We start from the raw sequence: 15,774 nt of genomic DNA, 5'->3' as shown, positions 1-15,774 counted from the left end.
ACTCGGCCGTACCTGCCACGGGAGCCCAGCAGGGCGCTCAGTAAGTCAAAGCAAAATCAGACCTGCATCTAGGCATTTCCTTCCGAGCTGCAAACTACCACCTCATTTCAGGTGGACACTTTGTGTCACTCCCACCAAGAGCTGCAGGTGAGAGCTGGGCTCTGTTCCTGCCCCAAATCATTGCTGCAAACATCAGAGAAGTTTGGAGCAGTGAAGGCCACAGGGATTAACAGGGATGAGAGGGCACTGCGTTTGATCCGGGGTTGCTGTTCTCTCACTGAAGTCCGAGTGATGGCTGAGGGTTTCCAGTGCGGTTAGCATAGAGTGGGGCGGCCGCCAGGAAGGAGGGACAATGCACGGCTGTGTTGTGGACGCCCACAGCCGTGCCTGGCACACAGAGGAAGGCACTCCGTCCACCCCTGTGAATATCAGCCAGTATGTGCCCCGTTAATATCAGGACAGCATGCAGGTGTCCCAAAACAGCGTTGGTACTCCTGCAGAATTGTGAGCATAGATTTCAAACGGCAAGATCAAGCTGGTCTTCTCTGCTGTGGTGGGTCTGTGGCCTCAAGACCAAAATCTGTCACCGGTGTCTCATATAGCTAAGGAGGAGGTGGCACTGGGCCAGGGGTCAGAGCAGGGCTGCCAGTGCTCACCCAGCGGTCTGTGCGGTGGGGAGAAGCCGGGCCCTGCGCGCTGCAGATGCCTGACGCGGGGCTGGGGGCTGAGTGCAGCCCCCACAATCAGGGACGACCCGCCTGACAGCCCCGGAGGCTCAGCAGCTCTGCCCTTAGCCGCTGCCCAGGCTCCTGGACTTTGCCACCTCAGCTCCAAGGAGAGAAAGGGGAGCGCTGGCACGGGATCATAGGCCGCTGCGAGGATGAAGTACAGGTCGTGGGGAGTACGCCTGTCCTTCCCTCAGGCCACCTACCCGTGCCCGGGGGAGGGCACGAAAACGACTCCGCACGCTGCCAGGCGCCCCACGCCAGTGTGACGCAGGCTGCGCTCTGTGCTTCTCACTTGCAGGGCTGGCCTGGCCTGGACCAATTTTCTCTCAGCTCCCAGACATCTTCTCTGCCAACTTACCAACAACCAGAAAGGCACTGTTTAACCTTAGGTCAGTTCGAGAAACACATGGAGCCCCGACTCTGCAGTGGGCGCTGGGCCAGGATGTACATTATGTCATCAGTCCTCCCCTGTGGGACCATCACCCGAAGTCTGCGTGGAGGCGGCAGCGACTCAGGGTGCCCAAGGCGTGAAGCTGGAGTGACACCGCCCCCCACACTCCCCCGAGCCAAAGGGGCCCACTCTGGGGACACAGCCGCAGCCTCAGCTTGCGTCTCGTCCTCTGCTGCTGGTCACACGGCAACAGGGGAGCCCGAGCAGAGGACGGACGGGAGAGCACGGCCCGGGAGAGCCATCTGCAATTCAGAGGCACAGTGAAGCCAGCCACGTGGTCGCAGGGGGACTGACCGCTTCCTGCTCTGTCCACGCTCCCTGTTCTGCAGACACTTCCATCTGTGGAAGGAAGTCTCTAGAAAGGCCCTCGTGGTTCTGACACCCCGACACGCGTCTCGGCGGACAGCATCTGACACAGTGGCTACCAGGCCGGAAGACGGGGCCTGACCCGTGCACAGGGAGTACCCCGCCTGGGAAGCACAGGACATGGGTCCCCTTCCCGCTCCACTAGCACCCAGGTCTGCAGCCTTCCCACATTCAGACTCTCACCTATACACCCAAGGGTGACACTGAAAATGAGCTTCAAACTCTGCTCTAAGGCACCGCTGTCCAATAGAACTAAACCGTGAGCCACGCACATCAATTTAAGTTTTCTAGTTGCCACATTTGAAAAAGTAAACACTAAACACTGGAAACTATTATAATAATGTACTTCATCTAACCTAACGTGTCAAACACTATCATTTGGAGGTGTAATCAATATAAAAAATCCTGAGGAGCTGTCTCACGTTCTCTTTTCTGCACTAAGTCTCCAGGTCTGAGTGCCGGTCACTCGGGGCACCTCGCAGCTCAGACCCGCCTCCTCTGGTGCCCGAGCCCCGCGTGGCTGCGGGGAGGGCACTGGCCGCGGGCGGGGCTGAAGGGGAGGAGGGGGCACACGGAGCCGTCCGGGGTGTCCCTTACACAAAGGCTGCCCTGGGTTTGCCTTTCCACCCCTGCGCTGCAATGCAACCCCACCCTTCTCATCCCTCGTGGAAGCCAGGAAGCAACCCCCGCGGAGGCCAAGGGCCCGGCCTCTGGGTCCACTTACCTGCTATCCGTGTCCAGTCCCACGAAGTCCTTCTTCTCGAACGGGACACAGAGCAGGGGGATCTTGTCCCCGGACTTGTCTGTGGCCCTGTCCAGACGCTTGGACTCCAGCACGATGAAGAGCGACTCGATGAAGTCCTCCATCCTCTTCTCCACCGTCGGGCAGTCCTCGTAGCTGGGGTAGAAAGCCACGTCGGTGCGCGGCTGCTCCGCGACGTCCCCCTGCAGCCCGAACACGAAGAGCCGCGAGTCGTAGAGCGTGGCGCCGTACAGCTCCTTCTGCACGTGGAACTTCTCCAAGGTCTGCGGCCACTCCCTGGCCGAGCAGCAGTCCGTGACGGTGACGAGCCCCACGACCTTGCGGTGCGTCTGGAAGTCGCCCCACTCGTTGTTCTCGGGCGGGTAGTGATGCCGGTAGCGGATGTTCAACACGCGCTGCGAGTCGCGCACGCTGGTCTGGCTCACGGACGAGATCCGCTTGTAGATTCGGAAGAAGTTCTCTTCCGAGACGACGCCCACGGGCTGCACCACGACGAGGAGGGTCTGGTGGTCCTCGGCGCACTGCATGTAGTCGGGGACGCTCATGGTCAGCACCTGGGAACAGACAAAAGGAGACACTGAGGCGGGCGGGGGCTGCGGGCCCACTGGGGAGCAGCGGGCGGGGCAAGCCCACGCGCAACGCGTCCTCGGAACCTGCAGCACCGCGCTGCGCTGGGCCCTGCGCTCCTGCACGAGCGGCGCTGCCTCTTGTTTTCTGCTCCCAACACCTCGCCAGGACTGGTGGGGCGGCGTCCGCGCTCAAAAGCGTTTTCGGGAGGGAGGGAAGGAGGGAGGGGGTGGGGAGGGAGGGAGGGAGGGAGGGAGGGAGGGGGGAGGGAGGGGGAGGGAGGGAGGGAGGGGGGGAGGGAGGGAGGGAGGGAGGAAGGAGGGAGGGGGGAGGGAGGGAGGGACGGAGGGAGGGGGGGAGGGAGGGAGGGAGGGAGGGAGGAAGGAGGGAGGGAGGGAGGGAGGAAGGAGGGAGGGAGGGAGGGAGGGAGGGAGGGAGGGAGGGGGGAGGGAGGGAGGGAGGGGGGAGGGAGGGAGGGAGGGAGGGGGGAGGGAGGGAGGAAGGGGGGAGGGAGGGAGGGAGGGAGGGAGGGGGGGGAGGGAGGGAGGGAGGGAGGGAGGGAGGAAGGAAGGAAGGAAGGAAGGAAGGAAGGAAGGAAGGAAGGAAGGAAGGAAGGAAGGAGCCGCTCCGCCACCCCCTCAGCAGAATATAATGAAAAGGCCCAGGAGAAGGAGGGTGAGAAAAAAGAAAGAGAAAAATCATACAAAGACCTCCTTCCCCAATGCTGTACAATGAAGTGTCCTCGTGTTATTCAATATGTTTGCACCCAAAATTAGGGTGGGCTACATCAAGGTCTAGTAGGTTGTAGAAACTGAGGATTTTGAATCCTAATGGAAATTCCAGCATTTATGATTTTGTTTCCCAATTCAAGTGCGTGCTCAGTGGCAGTCTGTGCCTGGTACAAACCACTCGGACACCAGGCATGGGGCCCTCCCACACACAGACCTTCGTTCACTAGTGCACACGTGAGCACAAATCACACACAGGCCCACCAGAGCAAAGACGCCTACAGGTAAGATCAAATTAATGACAGGGAAAGCAGCCAACCAGCACACGTTATTAGCCGAGAGATACTGCGGCTTCATTAGCAGCAGGAGGCAGGGAACTCTGGGCCCTCTGAGTTGGCTCAGGCCCTGGCTGTCACCCTTTGTGACCACAGGTGAGTCCCAGCTTCACTGAGATTGTTTTCTCTTTTATAAAAGGCAACAGTTAAAACTAGTGAGGTATAAAATCTCATCATTCACATACTTGATATTTAGTAAGAACGTCCCACGTGCCAGGCTGTGTAGATGGAAAGGCAGGGCCCCAGATATGTTCGAGAGCAGACACAGTTAATACCGTAAAGATGCTAATTCTCCCCAATTTGATATATAGATTCAATACAATTCTGATTAGCATTCCTGCCAGATTTTTCATGGAATGCAACATGTTAATTTGCGGTCAAGAACAGCCTAGAAACTCCTGAAGCACCACCACTGCAGAGGGCATTTGTCCCACCAGGTAGCAAGACCAGATAGAACAGCTAATGGGGCACAGGGTTTCTTTTTGGGGTGATGAAATATTCTAAAATTCATTGTGATGATGGCTGCACAGCTCTGTGAATACATTAAAAACCACTACATCGTATGTTTAAATGGGTGAACTATATGGTATGTGAATTGTATTTCAATAAATCGGGGGAAGTGACAAGCTACAGTCCGCATAATACTCATACAGGGATAAAGAGAAAAATGGAATGTAATCAAGCCCAGAACCAGACCCCCACACTCAGTAATTTGAAATATGGCAGAGATGCCATGGTAGGGTATTCGGAAAGGACAGACTCTCCAAAAAATGGCAGCAGGACAGTGGATCATCCGGGGGTAAGAGAAAGATACCTCACTCAAGCAGAATATGGGCAAAATGCTCCAATGGGCATCTCGGAAGAGGAAACACAAGGAGCCAAGACACGTGCGGGAAGGTGCCCCACCTCAAGGGCAATCTAGAAACAGCACATTGAAACCACAGTAGATTATTGAAACAGACGATGGCATACCCACCAGACTGACCAAAAAATGTTTTCATAAAATTTACCAGTTACGTGTATAGTTCTGTGGCGTTAAGTACATTCACACTGTTGTGCCACCCTCGCCAGAACTTTCTCATCTTCCCCAGCTGAAACTCTGTTCCCAGTCAACACTAACGCTCCCTGCCCAAGCCTGTCTCCATGAATTTGACTGCTTTAGGGACCTAAGTGGAATTGGTCCTTTTGTGACTGCCTCAGCTCCCTTAGTATAACGTCCTCCAGATTCATCCACGTTGTAGCAGGTGTCAGAATCCTCTTCCCTTTCTAAGGCTGAGTAAATACTCCGTTGTATGTCCAGACCACATTTTATTTATTCTTTCATCGAAAGTCATTTGGGTGGTTTCTAGCTTCCGGCTACTGTGAGTAACACTTCTATGTACATGGGTGTACAGACAAAGCATTTTAGTATGAAAAACACCTAGTGTTTGAAAGCTGTAGGTCAAAGGTAACTCCTCCACGACAGGTGCGTGAGCAGACTGGTACGTGCTAGGCCTGGCAGTGTCTCATCTAGAGGAAGTCTGGCATGTGAACGGCAGGAGACATAAACAAAGGTTCACAGAAGCAAGAAGCAGACACAACACAAGTGTCTGCCGTCAGGAGAGTGGGTAGACTGTGATCTTTTAACACAAGGGAATGCCACAGAACAGTGAAAATGAATGACCTACAGCTAGCCTGCAGGGGCATGTATGAGAGTCAAAGACAGGATGGAGAAATAAAGCAAGCTGTGGATTAATACCAGCAGTGCAATCCCGTTATATAAAGTTCCAAACAAGCAACACTAAACAGGGCGTTGTTTAGGGATCTTTACACATCTGGTAATATTATAAAGAAAAAAATATTTGGACAGTGGTTACTCGGGTGGCAAAGAGGAATACAGTTTGAAAGGGAAACAGTAGGCTTCAGAGTGATGGTCTATTTCTTAAGCTGGGTGCCTGGGGCTGGCCCGGTGGCTCAGATGGTTGGAGCTCTGTGTTCCTAATGCCGAAGGCTGCCGGTTTGATTCCCACATGGGCCAGTGGGCTCTCAACCACAAGGTTGCCAGTTCGATTCTTCGACTCCCGCAAGGGATGGTGGGCTGCGCCCCCTGCAACTAACAATGGCAACTGGACCTGGAGCTGAGCTGTGCCCTCCACAACTAAGATTGAAAGGACAACTTGAAGCTGAACAGCACCCTCCACAACTAAAGCTGACAGGACAACAACTTGACTTGGAAAAAGTCCTGGAAGTCCACACTGTTCCCCAATAAAGCCCTGTTCCCCGTCCCCAATAAAATCTAAAAAAAAAAAAAAAGCTGGGTGCCTGATCCAAGGGGTTGTTCTGCCATTCCTTAAACTGTTTCTAAACATGACATACACTTTAGATGTAGTATGTATTTCAAAATCTTTAGAGTTTACAAAGGAAGGTCTGACCTCAAGGAGCTGACGGTATTGTATTCAGAAGGTTAGCCAGGTTTAGAGCCCAGCCCCAGCCCTTCTCATCTAACGATGGCTTATGCTGCTCCTGCAGGACCCTTCCTTTGTGAGCCAAACAGTCAATGCACACAGGAGCCCAGTGTGTTAAAGAGACGCAGAGCTACCTGAAGATAGTGGACAGTGGGTCCTGGACACAGGTTTGAGGACAGGAGGTGTTCAATTTCTTTAGTCTGAAGTAAACGAGAAAAATAAGAACAATGTATGAGTTTTCCATAAAACTAAACTGAAGTAAATTTAGTATGTGCTTTATAAATATTAACTATTACTGTTATTTATGTTTAGGTTATGAACGTCATTTTGTGCTGTTAAAACATTCTTGCTTTTATAAAATGATGGTGAGAGTGGATGGGGGTTGTTTTTCCATTGTCCTATGGGGCAAAAATAAAAATTGACAACCTGATATTGATCCTCCGGTTTTTTAGAACTTACCAATCAATGAAATCTAAATGAGGAAGTCATCCTGGACTCAATGATCCCCTGGGTCCCTTTTAGTTCTAACAAGGCACAGAAAAGCATACCGACAATCAAATCCCTGAGCTCAGTAAACCCAACCTTAAGCAGGTCTTTCCCTGAAGCAGCCCAGCATTAAACAAATTTCCTGTTCACGTTTGCCCCAGATTCAAAACATGCAACTAACACAGGAGGAAATTCATCTCCTATAAGGTGGGAAACAATTGCCCTGGGCTCCTTACAACATAGACACAACAATCCTAAGAAACGAGCACTCCTCTGTTCCATCTTGCAGGTGAAGAACCCGGCTCAATCATCTGCTCACCGTCTCCTAACCTGTAAAAAAGGCTCCAGAGTCCATGCTTTGCTACTGGTCCCTTCAAGGGAGAATCTGATGAAATCAGACCTGGCAATGGGCCGGTTTTGTTGTCTGAGACTAATTGAATATGAACATTAAAACGTCAACAATATAATTCTCCAACTTGATAGTTCCTCAAAAAGTTAAACATAGTTACCATATAAATAGCAACTCTACTCCTAGCTATATACCAAAGAGATCTGAAAACATATGTCCACATAAAAACTTGTATACAAATGTTCATAGCAGTACTATCCATAAGAGCCAAAAAGTGAGAACACGTATGTCCACCAGCTGAAGGATGGATAAACAAAATGTGGTCTGTCCACACAACAGAACATTAGTCAGCCATAAAAAGGAACAAAGTACTGAGACTGGTACGACATGGGTGAACCTTGAAAATATTGTGGAAGAAGCCAGTCACAAAAGGCCATAGTCTATGATCCCAAAATATGCAAATCCGAGACAGAATGTAAACCCATAGCTGCCAGGGGATGCGGGAGAGAATGAGTGACAGCCCAAGGGGCATGGAACTTCTTTTTCAAGTGATCAAAATGTTCTGGAATAGTAATGGTCGCACAACTGTGACTATATTAAAAACCACCGAATTGTACACTTTAAATAGGTGGATTTTATATGGTATGCGAACAATACCTCAATAAAGCTGTTATTTGGGAAAAAAATCTTTCTTGACAACAATTCTTCCCTCTCTACTATTAGTCTGCAACACAATTTCAGAAAAAGAAACAAAACCTTGCCAGGAGCTGTCCAGAACCTGCAATGTTCCTGGGTGGGCAACATCACGCTCTAGGGCTGTAACAAATGCTACTAGTGGGCTGGACTGCAACTATGTTTTAAGAAACTGACAGTTGGGAGGCCGGTTTCTCACTGGTTAGCGCCCAGTGCTCCTAACACGGAAGTCGCCAGTTAGATGCGCACATGGGCCAGCGAGCTGCGCCCTCCACAACCAGACTGAAAAGAACGACTCGACTTGGAGCTGATGGGTCCTGGAAAAACACACTGTTGTTCCCCAATATTCCCCAATAAAAAAATTTAAAAATATCGACAGTCACTAGTTTAAACCTGGGGTGGGGGGCGTAGGATGGAGGATGCCTTCAGCTCATTTTGAACGAAATCGAGCCCTGCTTGCAACAGTTTAATCCCTTTCACCATAAAACCTGTGAAATCAACGAGCACCCGGGGCTGACACCAGCGTTGTGGGTACACGGCACTCTCGCCGCGAAGGTAAACCTGCAGAGGCTGAAGGGCAGCCGGAGTTGACAGTCGCCAAGGCTCCCGAGCTGACAGCGCGAGGCCCCCCCAAACCTCCCCCCCCCCACAGTGCTGATGCCGCCCAGCTGGATGCGAGGCACTTTGAAGCCCGAGCCGCCGAGGAGCAAGCGGCAGAGGAGCGAAGAGGGCCGGGCAGCGGCGGGCGGGGGCTGCAGCCCTTCCCGCAGCGAGACCCCCGGCCGGCCGGGCGGGAGGCGGGGCCCCGCGGGGCCCGGGGGCGTGGCGGGCTCGGGGCGGGGCCTCGGCGGAGGAGCGGGCCGGGGGGGGCAGAGGCCGGGGCGAGGGGCGGCAGGGTGCGCCCGGCCCTGCGCGGGGTGGCCAGGCGCCACGCAGGTGTCGGGGTTGGGCAGGTGCCAGCTGGACCCCGGCGCGGCGGGGGGCCGGCGGCTGCGGGCGGGGCGAGCCCTCCGCCGGACACTCAGGGACGGCGCCCTCGCCCGCCGCCGCACACAGCGCCTCCCCGCAGCCGGCCCGCTCCTCCGCCCAGGGCCGCACCCCATGTTGCACTTACACAGCCGGTGGCCCCGGGCCGGGACCTGCAGCCGACGGGCTGGCCGGCGACGGGGCGGAGCGGCTGGGAGGCCGCCGGGGCTCGGAGCTGGACCTTCCGACCAGCGCCGGAGCCGGCCCGCCTCTGCGCGTGCGCGGGTCCTTCCCGGCCGGCGATCCGCTCCGGGTTTTGAAAGAGACGCCGGAGGAGCGAGGGAGGGAGCAAGGGGGGGAGGGAGGAGAGAGAGGAGGGGGGAGAGGGAGGGGGGAGGAGGGAGGGGGGAGGACGGCGAGGAGGGGCGAGGGGCGTGCGTAACCCGGCGCCGCGCGCTCGCCCCTGGAAGTGGCTGGGCCCAGGGACCACCAGTCTTGGTTGAAGAAACGTTTTCGTCTTTCCTTGTGACAAGTAAGGGAGGCCAGGGAATGGTTTCCGCAGCTCTGCGTCCCTAAGGGGAGGCTGGGCCGTTGCTTGTAGATACTATTTGGTTAATTACGTGCTCATGTCTTCTTTGCGCCGGATCAGAATCTGGTAACCACACGTTGGTTTCTTTCCATGCAGCTGGGTAAACTCTGGTTGTGGTTCCCGGAGAAGCTCATCTGCAAACCGCTGCGCTCCTTGTAGCGTTTCGCTGGCGCGGCGCGTAGTAGGAAGCGCCCGGACCGCGCGCTCCTGCGGTCAAACACGCGGAGGCCGGAGGAGGGGACGCGGAGGGGGCGGCGCAGCGGACACGCGGGAAACTCCCGCTCGGGGGCGGGCCCTCCGGGAGGGGCCTCCGGCCGCAGCTGCCTTCTCCCTTGGGGCGCGCAGCTCAAATTTCACCCCCGCGGTAGAGGGTGACCGGCCCCGCGGCCTCCCTGCGGCGTCGCCCCGCCGCCCCGCGCCGAGCCCGGCCTGGAGTCCTTCCGGGGACTCAGCACCCACGAGCGGTGTCGCCAACGCTCAGAGGGACACCTAAGTCCTCCTTTTACAGCTTGGGGAACTGAGGCACGCACGGTCGTGGCACAGTCGTGGGGGCTGGGCAGGGGCGCGAGGTAGCGGGTCTCGGAAGCGCTGGTGGGTAACCCACTCCCGACTCTGGGCCCCAACCGGCCACTACGTCAAGGACTCGGAACAGGGCCCGGGTACAGGCCTGCCGTCCTCGGGTGCAGGACCACAGCGCCCAGCTCGCCCTCTAGGGGCGGAAGCCACTTAGGGACTTATACCTCTCTACTTGTAACACACCCCTCTACGTGGTAATACACCCCTCTGCGTGGTAATACACCGCTCTGGGTGGTAATACACCCCTCTGCGTGGTAATACACCGCTCTGCGTGGTAATACACCCCTCTACTTGTAATACACCCCTCTGCGTGGTAACACACCGCTCTGCGTGGTAACACACCCCTCTGCGTGGTAACACACCGCTCTGCGTGGTAACACACCCCTCTGCGTGGTAACACACCGCTCTGCGTGGTAACACACCCCTCTGCGTGGTAATACACCCCTCTGCGTGGTAATACACCCCTCTGCGTGGTAACACACCCCTCTGCGTGGTAACACACCGCTCTGCGTGGTAATACACCCCTCTGCGTGGTAATACACCCCTCTGCGTGGTAATACACCCCTCTACTTGTAATACACCCCTCTGCGTGGTAATATACCCCTCTACATGGTAACACACCCCTCTGCGTGGTAACACACCCCACTGCGTGGTAACACACCCCTCTGCGTGGTAATATACCCCTCTACATGGTAACACACCGCTCTGCGTGGTAACACACCGCTCTGCGTGGTAACACACCGCTCTGCGTGGTAACACACCCCTCTGCGTGGTAACACACCGCTCTGCGTGGTAACACACCGCTCTGCGTGGTAACACACCCCTCTGCGTGGTAACACACCGCTCTGCGTGGTAACACACCCCTCTGCGTGGTAACACACCGCTCTGCGTGGTAACACACCCCTCTGCGTGGTAATACACCCCTCTGCGTGGTAATACACCCCTCTGCGTGGTAACACACCCCTCTGCGTGGTAACACACCGCTCTGCGTGGTAATACACCCCTCTGCGTGGTAATACACCCCTCTGCGTGGTAATACACCCCTCTACTTGTAATACACCCCTCTGCGTGGTAATATACCCCTCTACATGGTAACACACCCCTCTGCGTGGTAACACACCCCACTGCGTGGTAACACACCCCTCTGCGTGGTAATATACCCCTCTACATGGTAACACACCGCTCTGCGTGGTAACACACCGCTCTGCGTGGTAACACACCGCTCTGCGTGGTAACACACCCCTCTGCGTGGTAACACACCCCACTGCGTGGTAACACACCCCTCTGCGTGGTAATATACCCCTCTACATGGTAACACACCCCTCTGCGTGGTAACACACCCCTCTACTTGTAATACACCCCTCTGCGTGGTAATATACCCCTCTACATGGTAACACACCGCTCTGCGTGGTAACACACCGCTCTGCGTGGTAACACACCGCTCTGCGTGGTAACACACCCCTCTGCGTGGTAACACACCGCTCTGCGTGGTAACACACCGCTCTGCGTGGTAACACACCCCTCTGCGTGGTAACACACCGCTCTGCGTGGTAACACACCCCTCTGCGTGGTAACACACCCCTCTGCGTGGTAACACACCGCTCTGCGTGGTAACACACCCCCCTGCGTGGTAACACACCCCTCTGCGTGGTAACACACCGCTCTGCGTGGTAACACACCCCTCTGCGTGGTAACACACCGCTCTGCGTGGTAACACACCCCTCTGCGTGGTAATACACCCCTCTACGTTGTAATATGCCCCTCTACATTGAACACAAACACAACTTAAAAAGGAATTTACAAACACACGTTGCAGTGTGCATAGCATATTTGGAAAGACACACAGGAATTGTCAACAGTGGCACCCGGGGCGGCCTGAGAGAACAGAGGAGCAGAAGACACTCTGTCCCTTGTGTCTTTTTGTGTTCTGTTTGAATTTTTTACCATATGCACACATTTCTTTTTCAATTGAAAAATATAATGGAGGACAGGAATGGTTATCTCAGCAACTACAGCAGCCATGGAAACACTATCTGAGCCATCGCTGTTGCTTTAAGCCAGCAAGCACTTATTGACTCTCTGTTACGTGCCCAGTGCTATTCTGACTTATTTTATTATTCATATTGTTTATAAAATAATAATATGCTATCCCTCCTCCCTTACCAGAGCCAGTGGAAAACCAATTGAGTCTTTACTGAATTGTTTTCCAAGGAGTAGGAATGAGTTATAAACAGAACACAGATTCAGGGCAACACGGGTCTCCACCTGTTTTGGATTTCCAGTGTACCAGACAGCCAGCAGGGGTTTTCAACGGAGATGCCCAAGAGCTGAAGGCAGGGGCTTCCAGCACCCCACAAAAAAGCTGCCCAAAATGGTGCTCCATATTGTGAAGGCTGCAGGCTGCCAGTTACAGAGGACAGAAAACAGACGTTAAAAGAGGCCAACCCGGAGACCACCTTTCTGTTTACTAGGTGGGATGCTTCCTGACTCACGAATCATTGAATACAGCCAGTTAGATCTAAAAAATTACAAAATAAATAAATTAATTAAGGCTGCCCTTTCTGGAGGTGTGTGTGCAGGGAACAACGGTCCATGTTTAGTCACACATCTTCAGTAAGACTCAGGCACGGTACAGTAGCTATTCTGAGCCCTGAGGTCCAGAGAGGACACCACTTGGCTGGGGTCACACAGATGGCCGGTGCTATTTAGGGATTCAAATCTGGGGCTGTCTGCCTCCATAGCTTATACTCTTTCCATAGTCCTTCTTTGTTCTTATTCTCTCAAGTGGATAAGACAAGCAATTTGGAAACAGGATGGAAAGCTGGCAGAGGAAATAAAGTTATTTTTGTACAGTGTGTCTCTGTTTACAATGTACTCACTTATATTCATTTATTTTATTGCTCCAGCAAATCTGGGAGGGAGAGAAGGAAGAGACTGATCTGCATTTTATCTCTGAGAAAACTGAAGGTCAGAGAATGTAAGGGCTTGCCAGGGCACAGCCATCAAACGGGTGTGCCGACTCGTCCCAGAGCTGTCTTGTTCCCGGGGCTGTGTTCCCCTTGCAGCTTTAACATTTCCTCAATGTTGAGAATTCAAAGACTATACCAAACCCGCTCCCGGGAGTGTGCAGATACCTAAAGTCGGATTGGAAAAAGCCTCTAATATCATCAGGTCCAACCTCACACTCACACGGGCACCCCTCCGCAAAAGTCCTAACAGAGGCTGCCAGTTTGATGATACCAGCCCTGTTGGAAAGGTCTCCGGGGAAACGAGGCAGCATCTGCTTCCCTGGACTACTGACCGTGCGTCTCAAAGCCGAGCTCCAGCGCCCGGACAGGCTTCGTGGCTTCAGAACTGTCACTGACACATGAGTCCATAGTGCAGGTGGGAACACCCACTCCTTCACTCACTAATGACACAACCTCAATGTGTGCATCTGTAAAATGGGGATAATCATGGGGCTGTTGGTGGGATGAAGTAAAACCAAGTGTGGGAAGGCACTTTGAGTGCGAGTCTGTCGCATGCACTGGTGCGGCCCTGGAGCAGGGCGACCTCGTGCCGATGTCGATTTGGCTGGGACACCCCCAGCTTCCGCCTGCGGCGCCGGCACTGCTATCCACACCCCTGGCTCCCAGGCCACAAGGGAAGAGATTCGTTTCCTCAACCGCATTTATTTAGCGCCGCTGAGGACCAGCCCCTCGAGCAGGACTGTCACTTGTAGGAGTGTCCCCGACCATAACACAACCGGGCAGGTGAGGTGCGCTGTGCTGGCCAAGTCTCTCGTCCCGTCCTCAGCGACCCTGGGGGGTTCTGGTGTCAGGGGCCCGAGCGGCGGCACTTCCTGAGTGTGGGGCAGCTCAGGAGTAAGGCACAGCCATCGGACAGCGCAGAGCCGGAGCCAACTTTACTGCCGGGAGGTCGTCGTCGGCGCTTTACCTCTGGAGCCTCAAGCTGGGTCTCGAGTCACTGCTGGTGACTCCTTCGCGCCCCAATGAGTCGCACTCAGGCTCGGCCGGCGCACGGCGACCAGAGGCCTCCGCTCAGTGGCCCCAGGTCGCACAAACCGACGGAGGCGACGGCGGGGTCCACGCCCAGGATGCGCGCAAAGCTCGTGGTCAACCTCCCCACGGCTCGGAAAAGAGCCGTCCTTTCGGAGGCGAACGTAAGCGCCGGCAGCGGCTCCGCAGGTGAGCGGCGGGCCAGGACCCCCCCGGGCCTTCCAGGGCGCGGTGCCCGCAGGGAGGGTCGCCGGAGACGCACGGGCCGGCGGCCCCTCCCCGGGCGAACGCCGTCACAGCCGACGGGCGCGGAGACCGCGAAGGGGGAAGGCAGGGGACAGCGCGGTCAGCCGACACGCGGGCTCCCGGCGCCGCCTCCGGAGTCTCCGGGCTTCCAACTGGCCAATCAACGCCTTCGCTCGCCCGCGCCCCGCCCCCCGGATGTCCTCCGGTTGCGCGGAAACCCCGGAACGCCGGATTGCCGAGGGCGCCTCGGAGAGAGTGCGCATGCGCCGCCTTGCCGGCGGGGCGTCCCTTCCCCGCGGCGCCCCAGTGACGGGCTGGGCGACGAGGCAGAGCTCCACCGGCCTCCCCCGACCAGCTCCTCCCGCGGAACCGAAGACGCGTTTTGGCTAACATCCCCCCCCCACGCCCCTGCAAGACTAGGGTAGCGGGACCCAACCGGAACCGCCTCACAGCGAGACGACGGCGAGCGAACGGAAGTGACGCACCAGAGCAAGCGGAAAGGCTGAGGCCCCGCGCTGGTTGCCCTGGAAACCGAGCCTCTCGCCCGCGTCCCAAGTGCGTCAGCGGCCCGCGGTCCCTGGCGCGGGGAGGGTGCGCGCCGGGCGGCGTTGTAGCCGCGGGGTCACGCTGCCGGGTGGGAAGGGAACCGGGGCCTGCCCTGCGTGCGCTCGCGGGTTCAGCCCAGGCCGCGTGCGGAGCGCCGTGGGCGCCGGCAAAGGGGACGAGGAGACCCGCCCAGGCCGCCTGCAGCGCCCTGGTCGCCCTCCCGGGGAGTCGTACCCCGCCTGCTCGTCCACTCAGTTGTCACGGCCCGGCCTCCCGGTCTCCAAGCAAACCCGCTGCTCTTTTCTCCTGTCTCCCGAAGCCCTGCCCTTCCACGCCCCGTGTCGTTTCTGGCACGTTCCTGCTGACATCACCCGGAGACAAGCGCTGCTTGCCACCTTCCCAGGCAGCCGCGGATCAAGTGGGCGGATGCTCGCGCTTCTGCGTCCCCTTCTGTGTTTCCCTACGCTTCACAAAGCATGCATACACTGTTGCACAATGAAAATCTCTTTCAGAGACCGTTTCTTTGTCCTCAGACTTTGCTACTTTTGGAAACACTGTTTTGGGTTAACTCCTGTATGTAATTTCAGACGTAGAGCACTGGCACCAATTGCAGAAAGAACTCACACGATTTATCCATATTCACCAATTAGGCACACTTTTGCGTCATTAGTCTTAGAGCTATCCCAATTATACACTTCATAGCTATCTTCCCATCCAGGGTCACATGTTGCAATTAGTTATTGTATTGTTTCTTAGTATCCTTTTATCTGGAACAGTTTCTCTGTTTTCTTTCATGGCTTGAATGTGTTGCAAAAATACGGGCCAGCTATTTTGTAGAACGTTCCTCAACTTGAGTGTATCTAACGCTTTCTCAAGATTAGAGTCACATCCCGTCTTTTTCGGCAACTGTGCGTCCTTCGAGCATTATCTCAGGAGGCGCATG

At 55.5% G+C, this 15,774-nt stretch overlaps 1 protein-coding gene across 6 annotated transcripts in view; it reads right to left on the bottom strand.

Annotated features, from left to right (window-relative positions):
- Window positions 1–15,149, bottom strand: part of TRAPPC9 (trafficking protein particle complex subunit 9) — a 343,110-nt gene extending 327,961 nt beyond the window's left edge. For 2 of the 6 annotated variants that reach the window (XM_081071109.1, XM_081071112.1), the window contains exons 1-3: window positions 15,066–15,149; window positions 6,517–6,582; window positions 2,270–2,862 (exon numbers count right to left, since the gene is read on the bottom strand). In XM_081071109.1, the coding sequence (XP_080927235.1) occupies window positions 2,270–2,853 (584 nt within the window). In that variant the 5' untranslated portion in view covers window positions 2,854–2,862; window positions 6,517–6,582; window positions 15,066–15,149. Of the gene's footprint in view, window positions 1–2,269; window positions 2,863–6,516; window positions 6,583–9,024; window positions 9,149–15,065 lie in introns of those variants that run through there. The other 4 variants (XM_081071108.1, XM_081071111.1, XM_081071110.1 and 1 more) reach the window with 3 other exon arrangements.
- Between the last annotated feature and the right edge of the window lie 625 nt (window positions 15,150–15,774).

Source organism: Rhinolophus hipposideros (genome assembly GCF_964194185.1).
Source record: "Rhinolophus hipposideros genome assembly, chromosome: 13".
NCBI classification, from domain to species: Eukaryota; Metazoa; Chordata; class Mammalia; order Chiroptera; family Rhinolophidae; genus Rhinolophus; species Rhinolophus hipposideros.
Note: the sequence above shows the minus strand (reverse complement) of the source record. Positions and strands in the feature narration are given on the sequence as shown.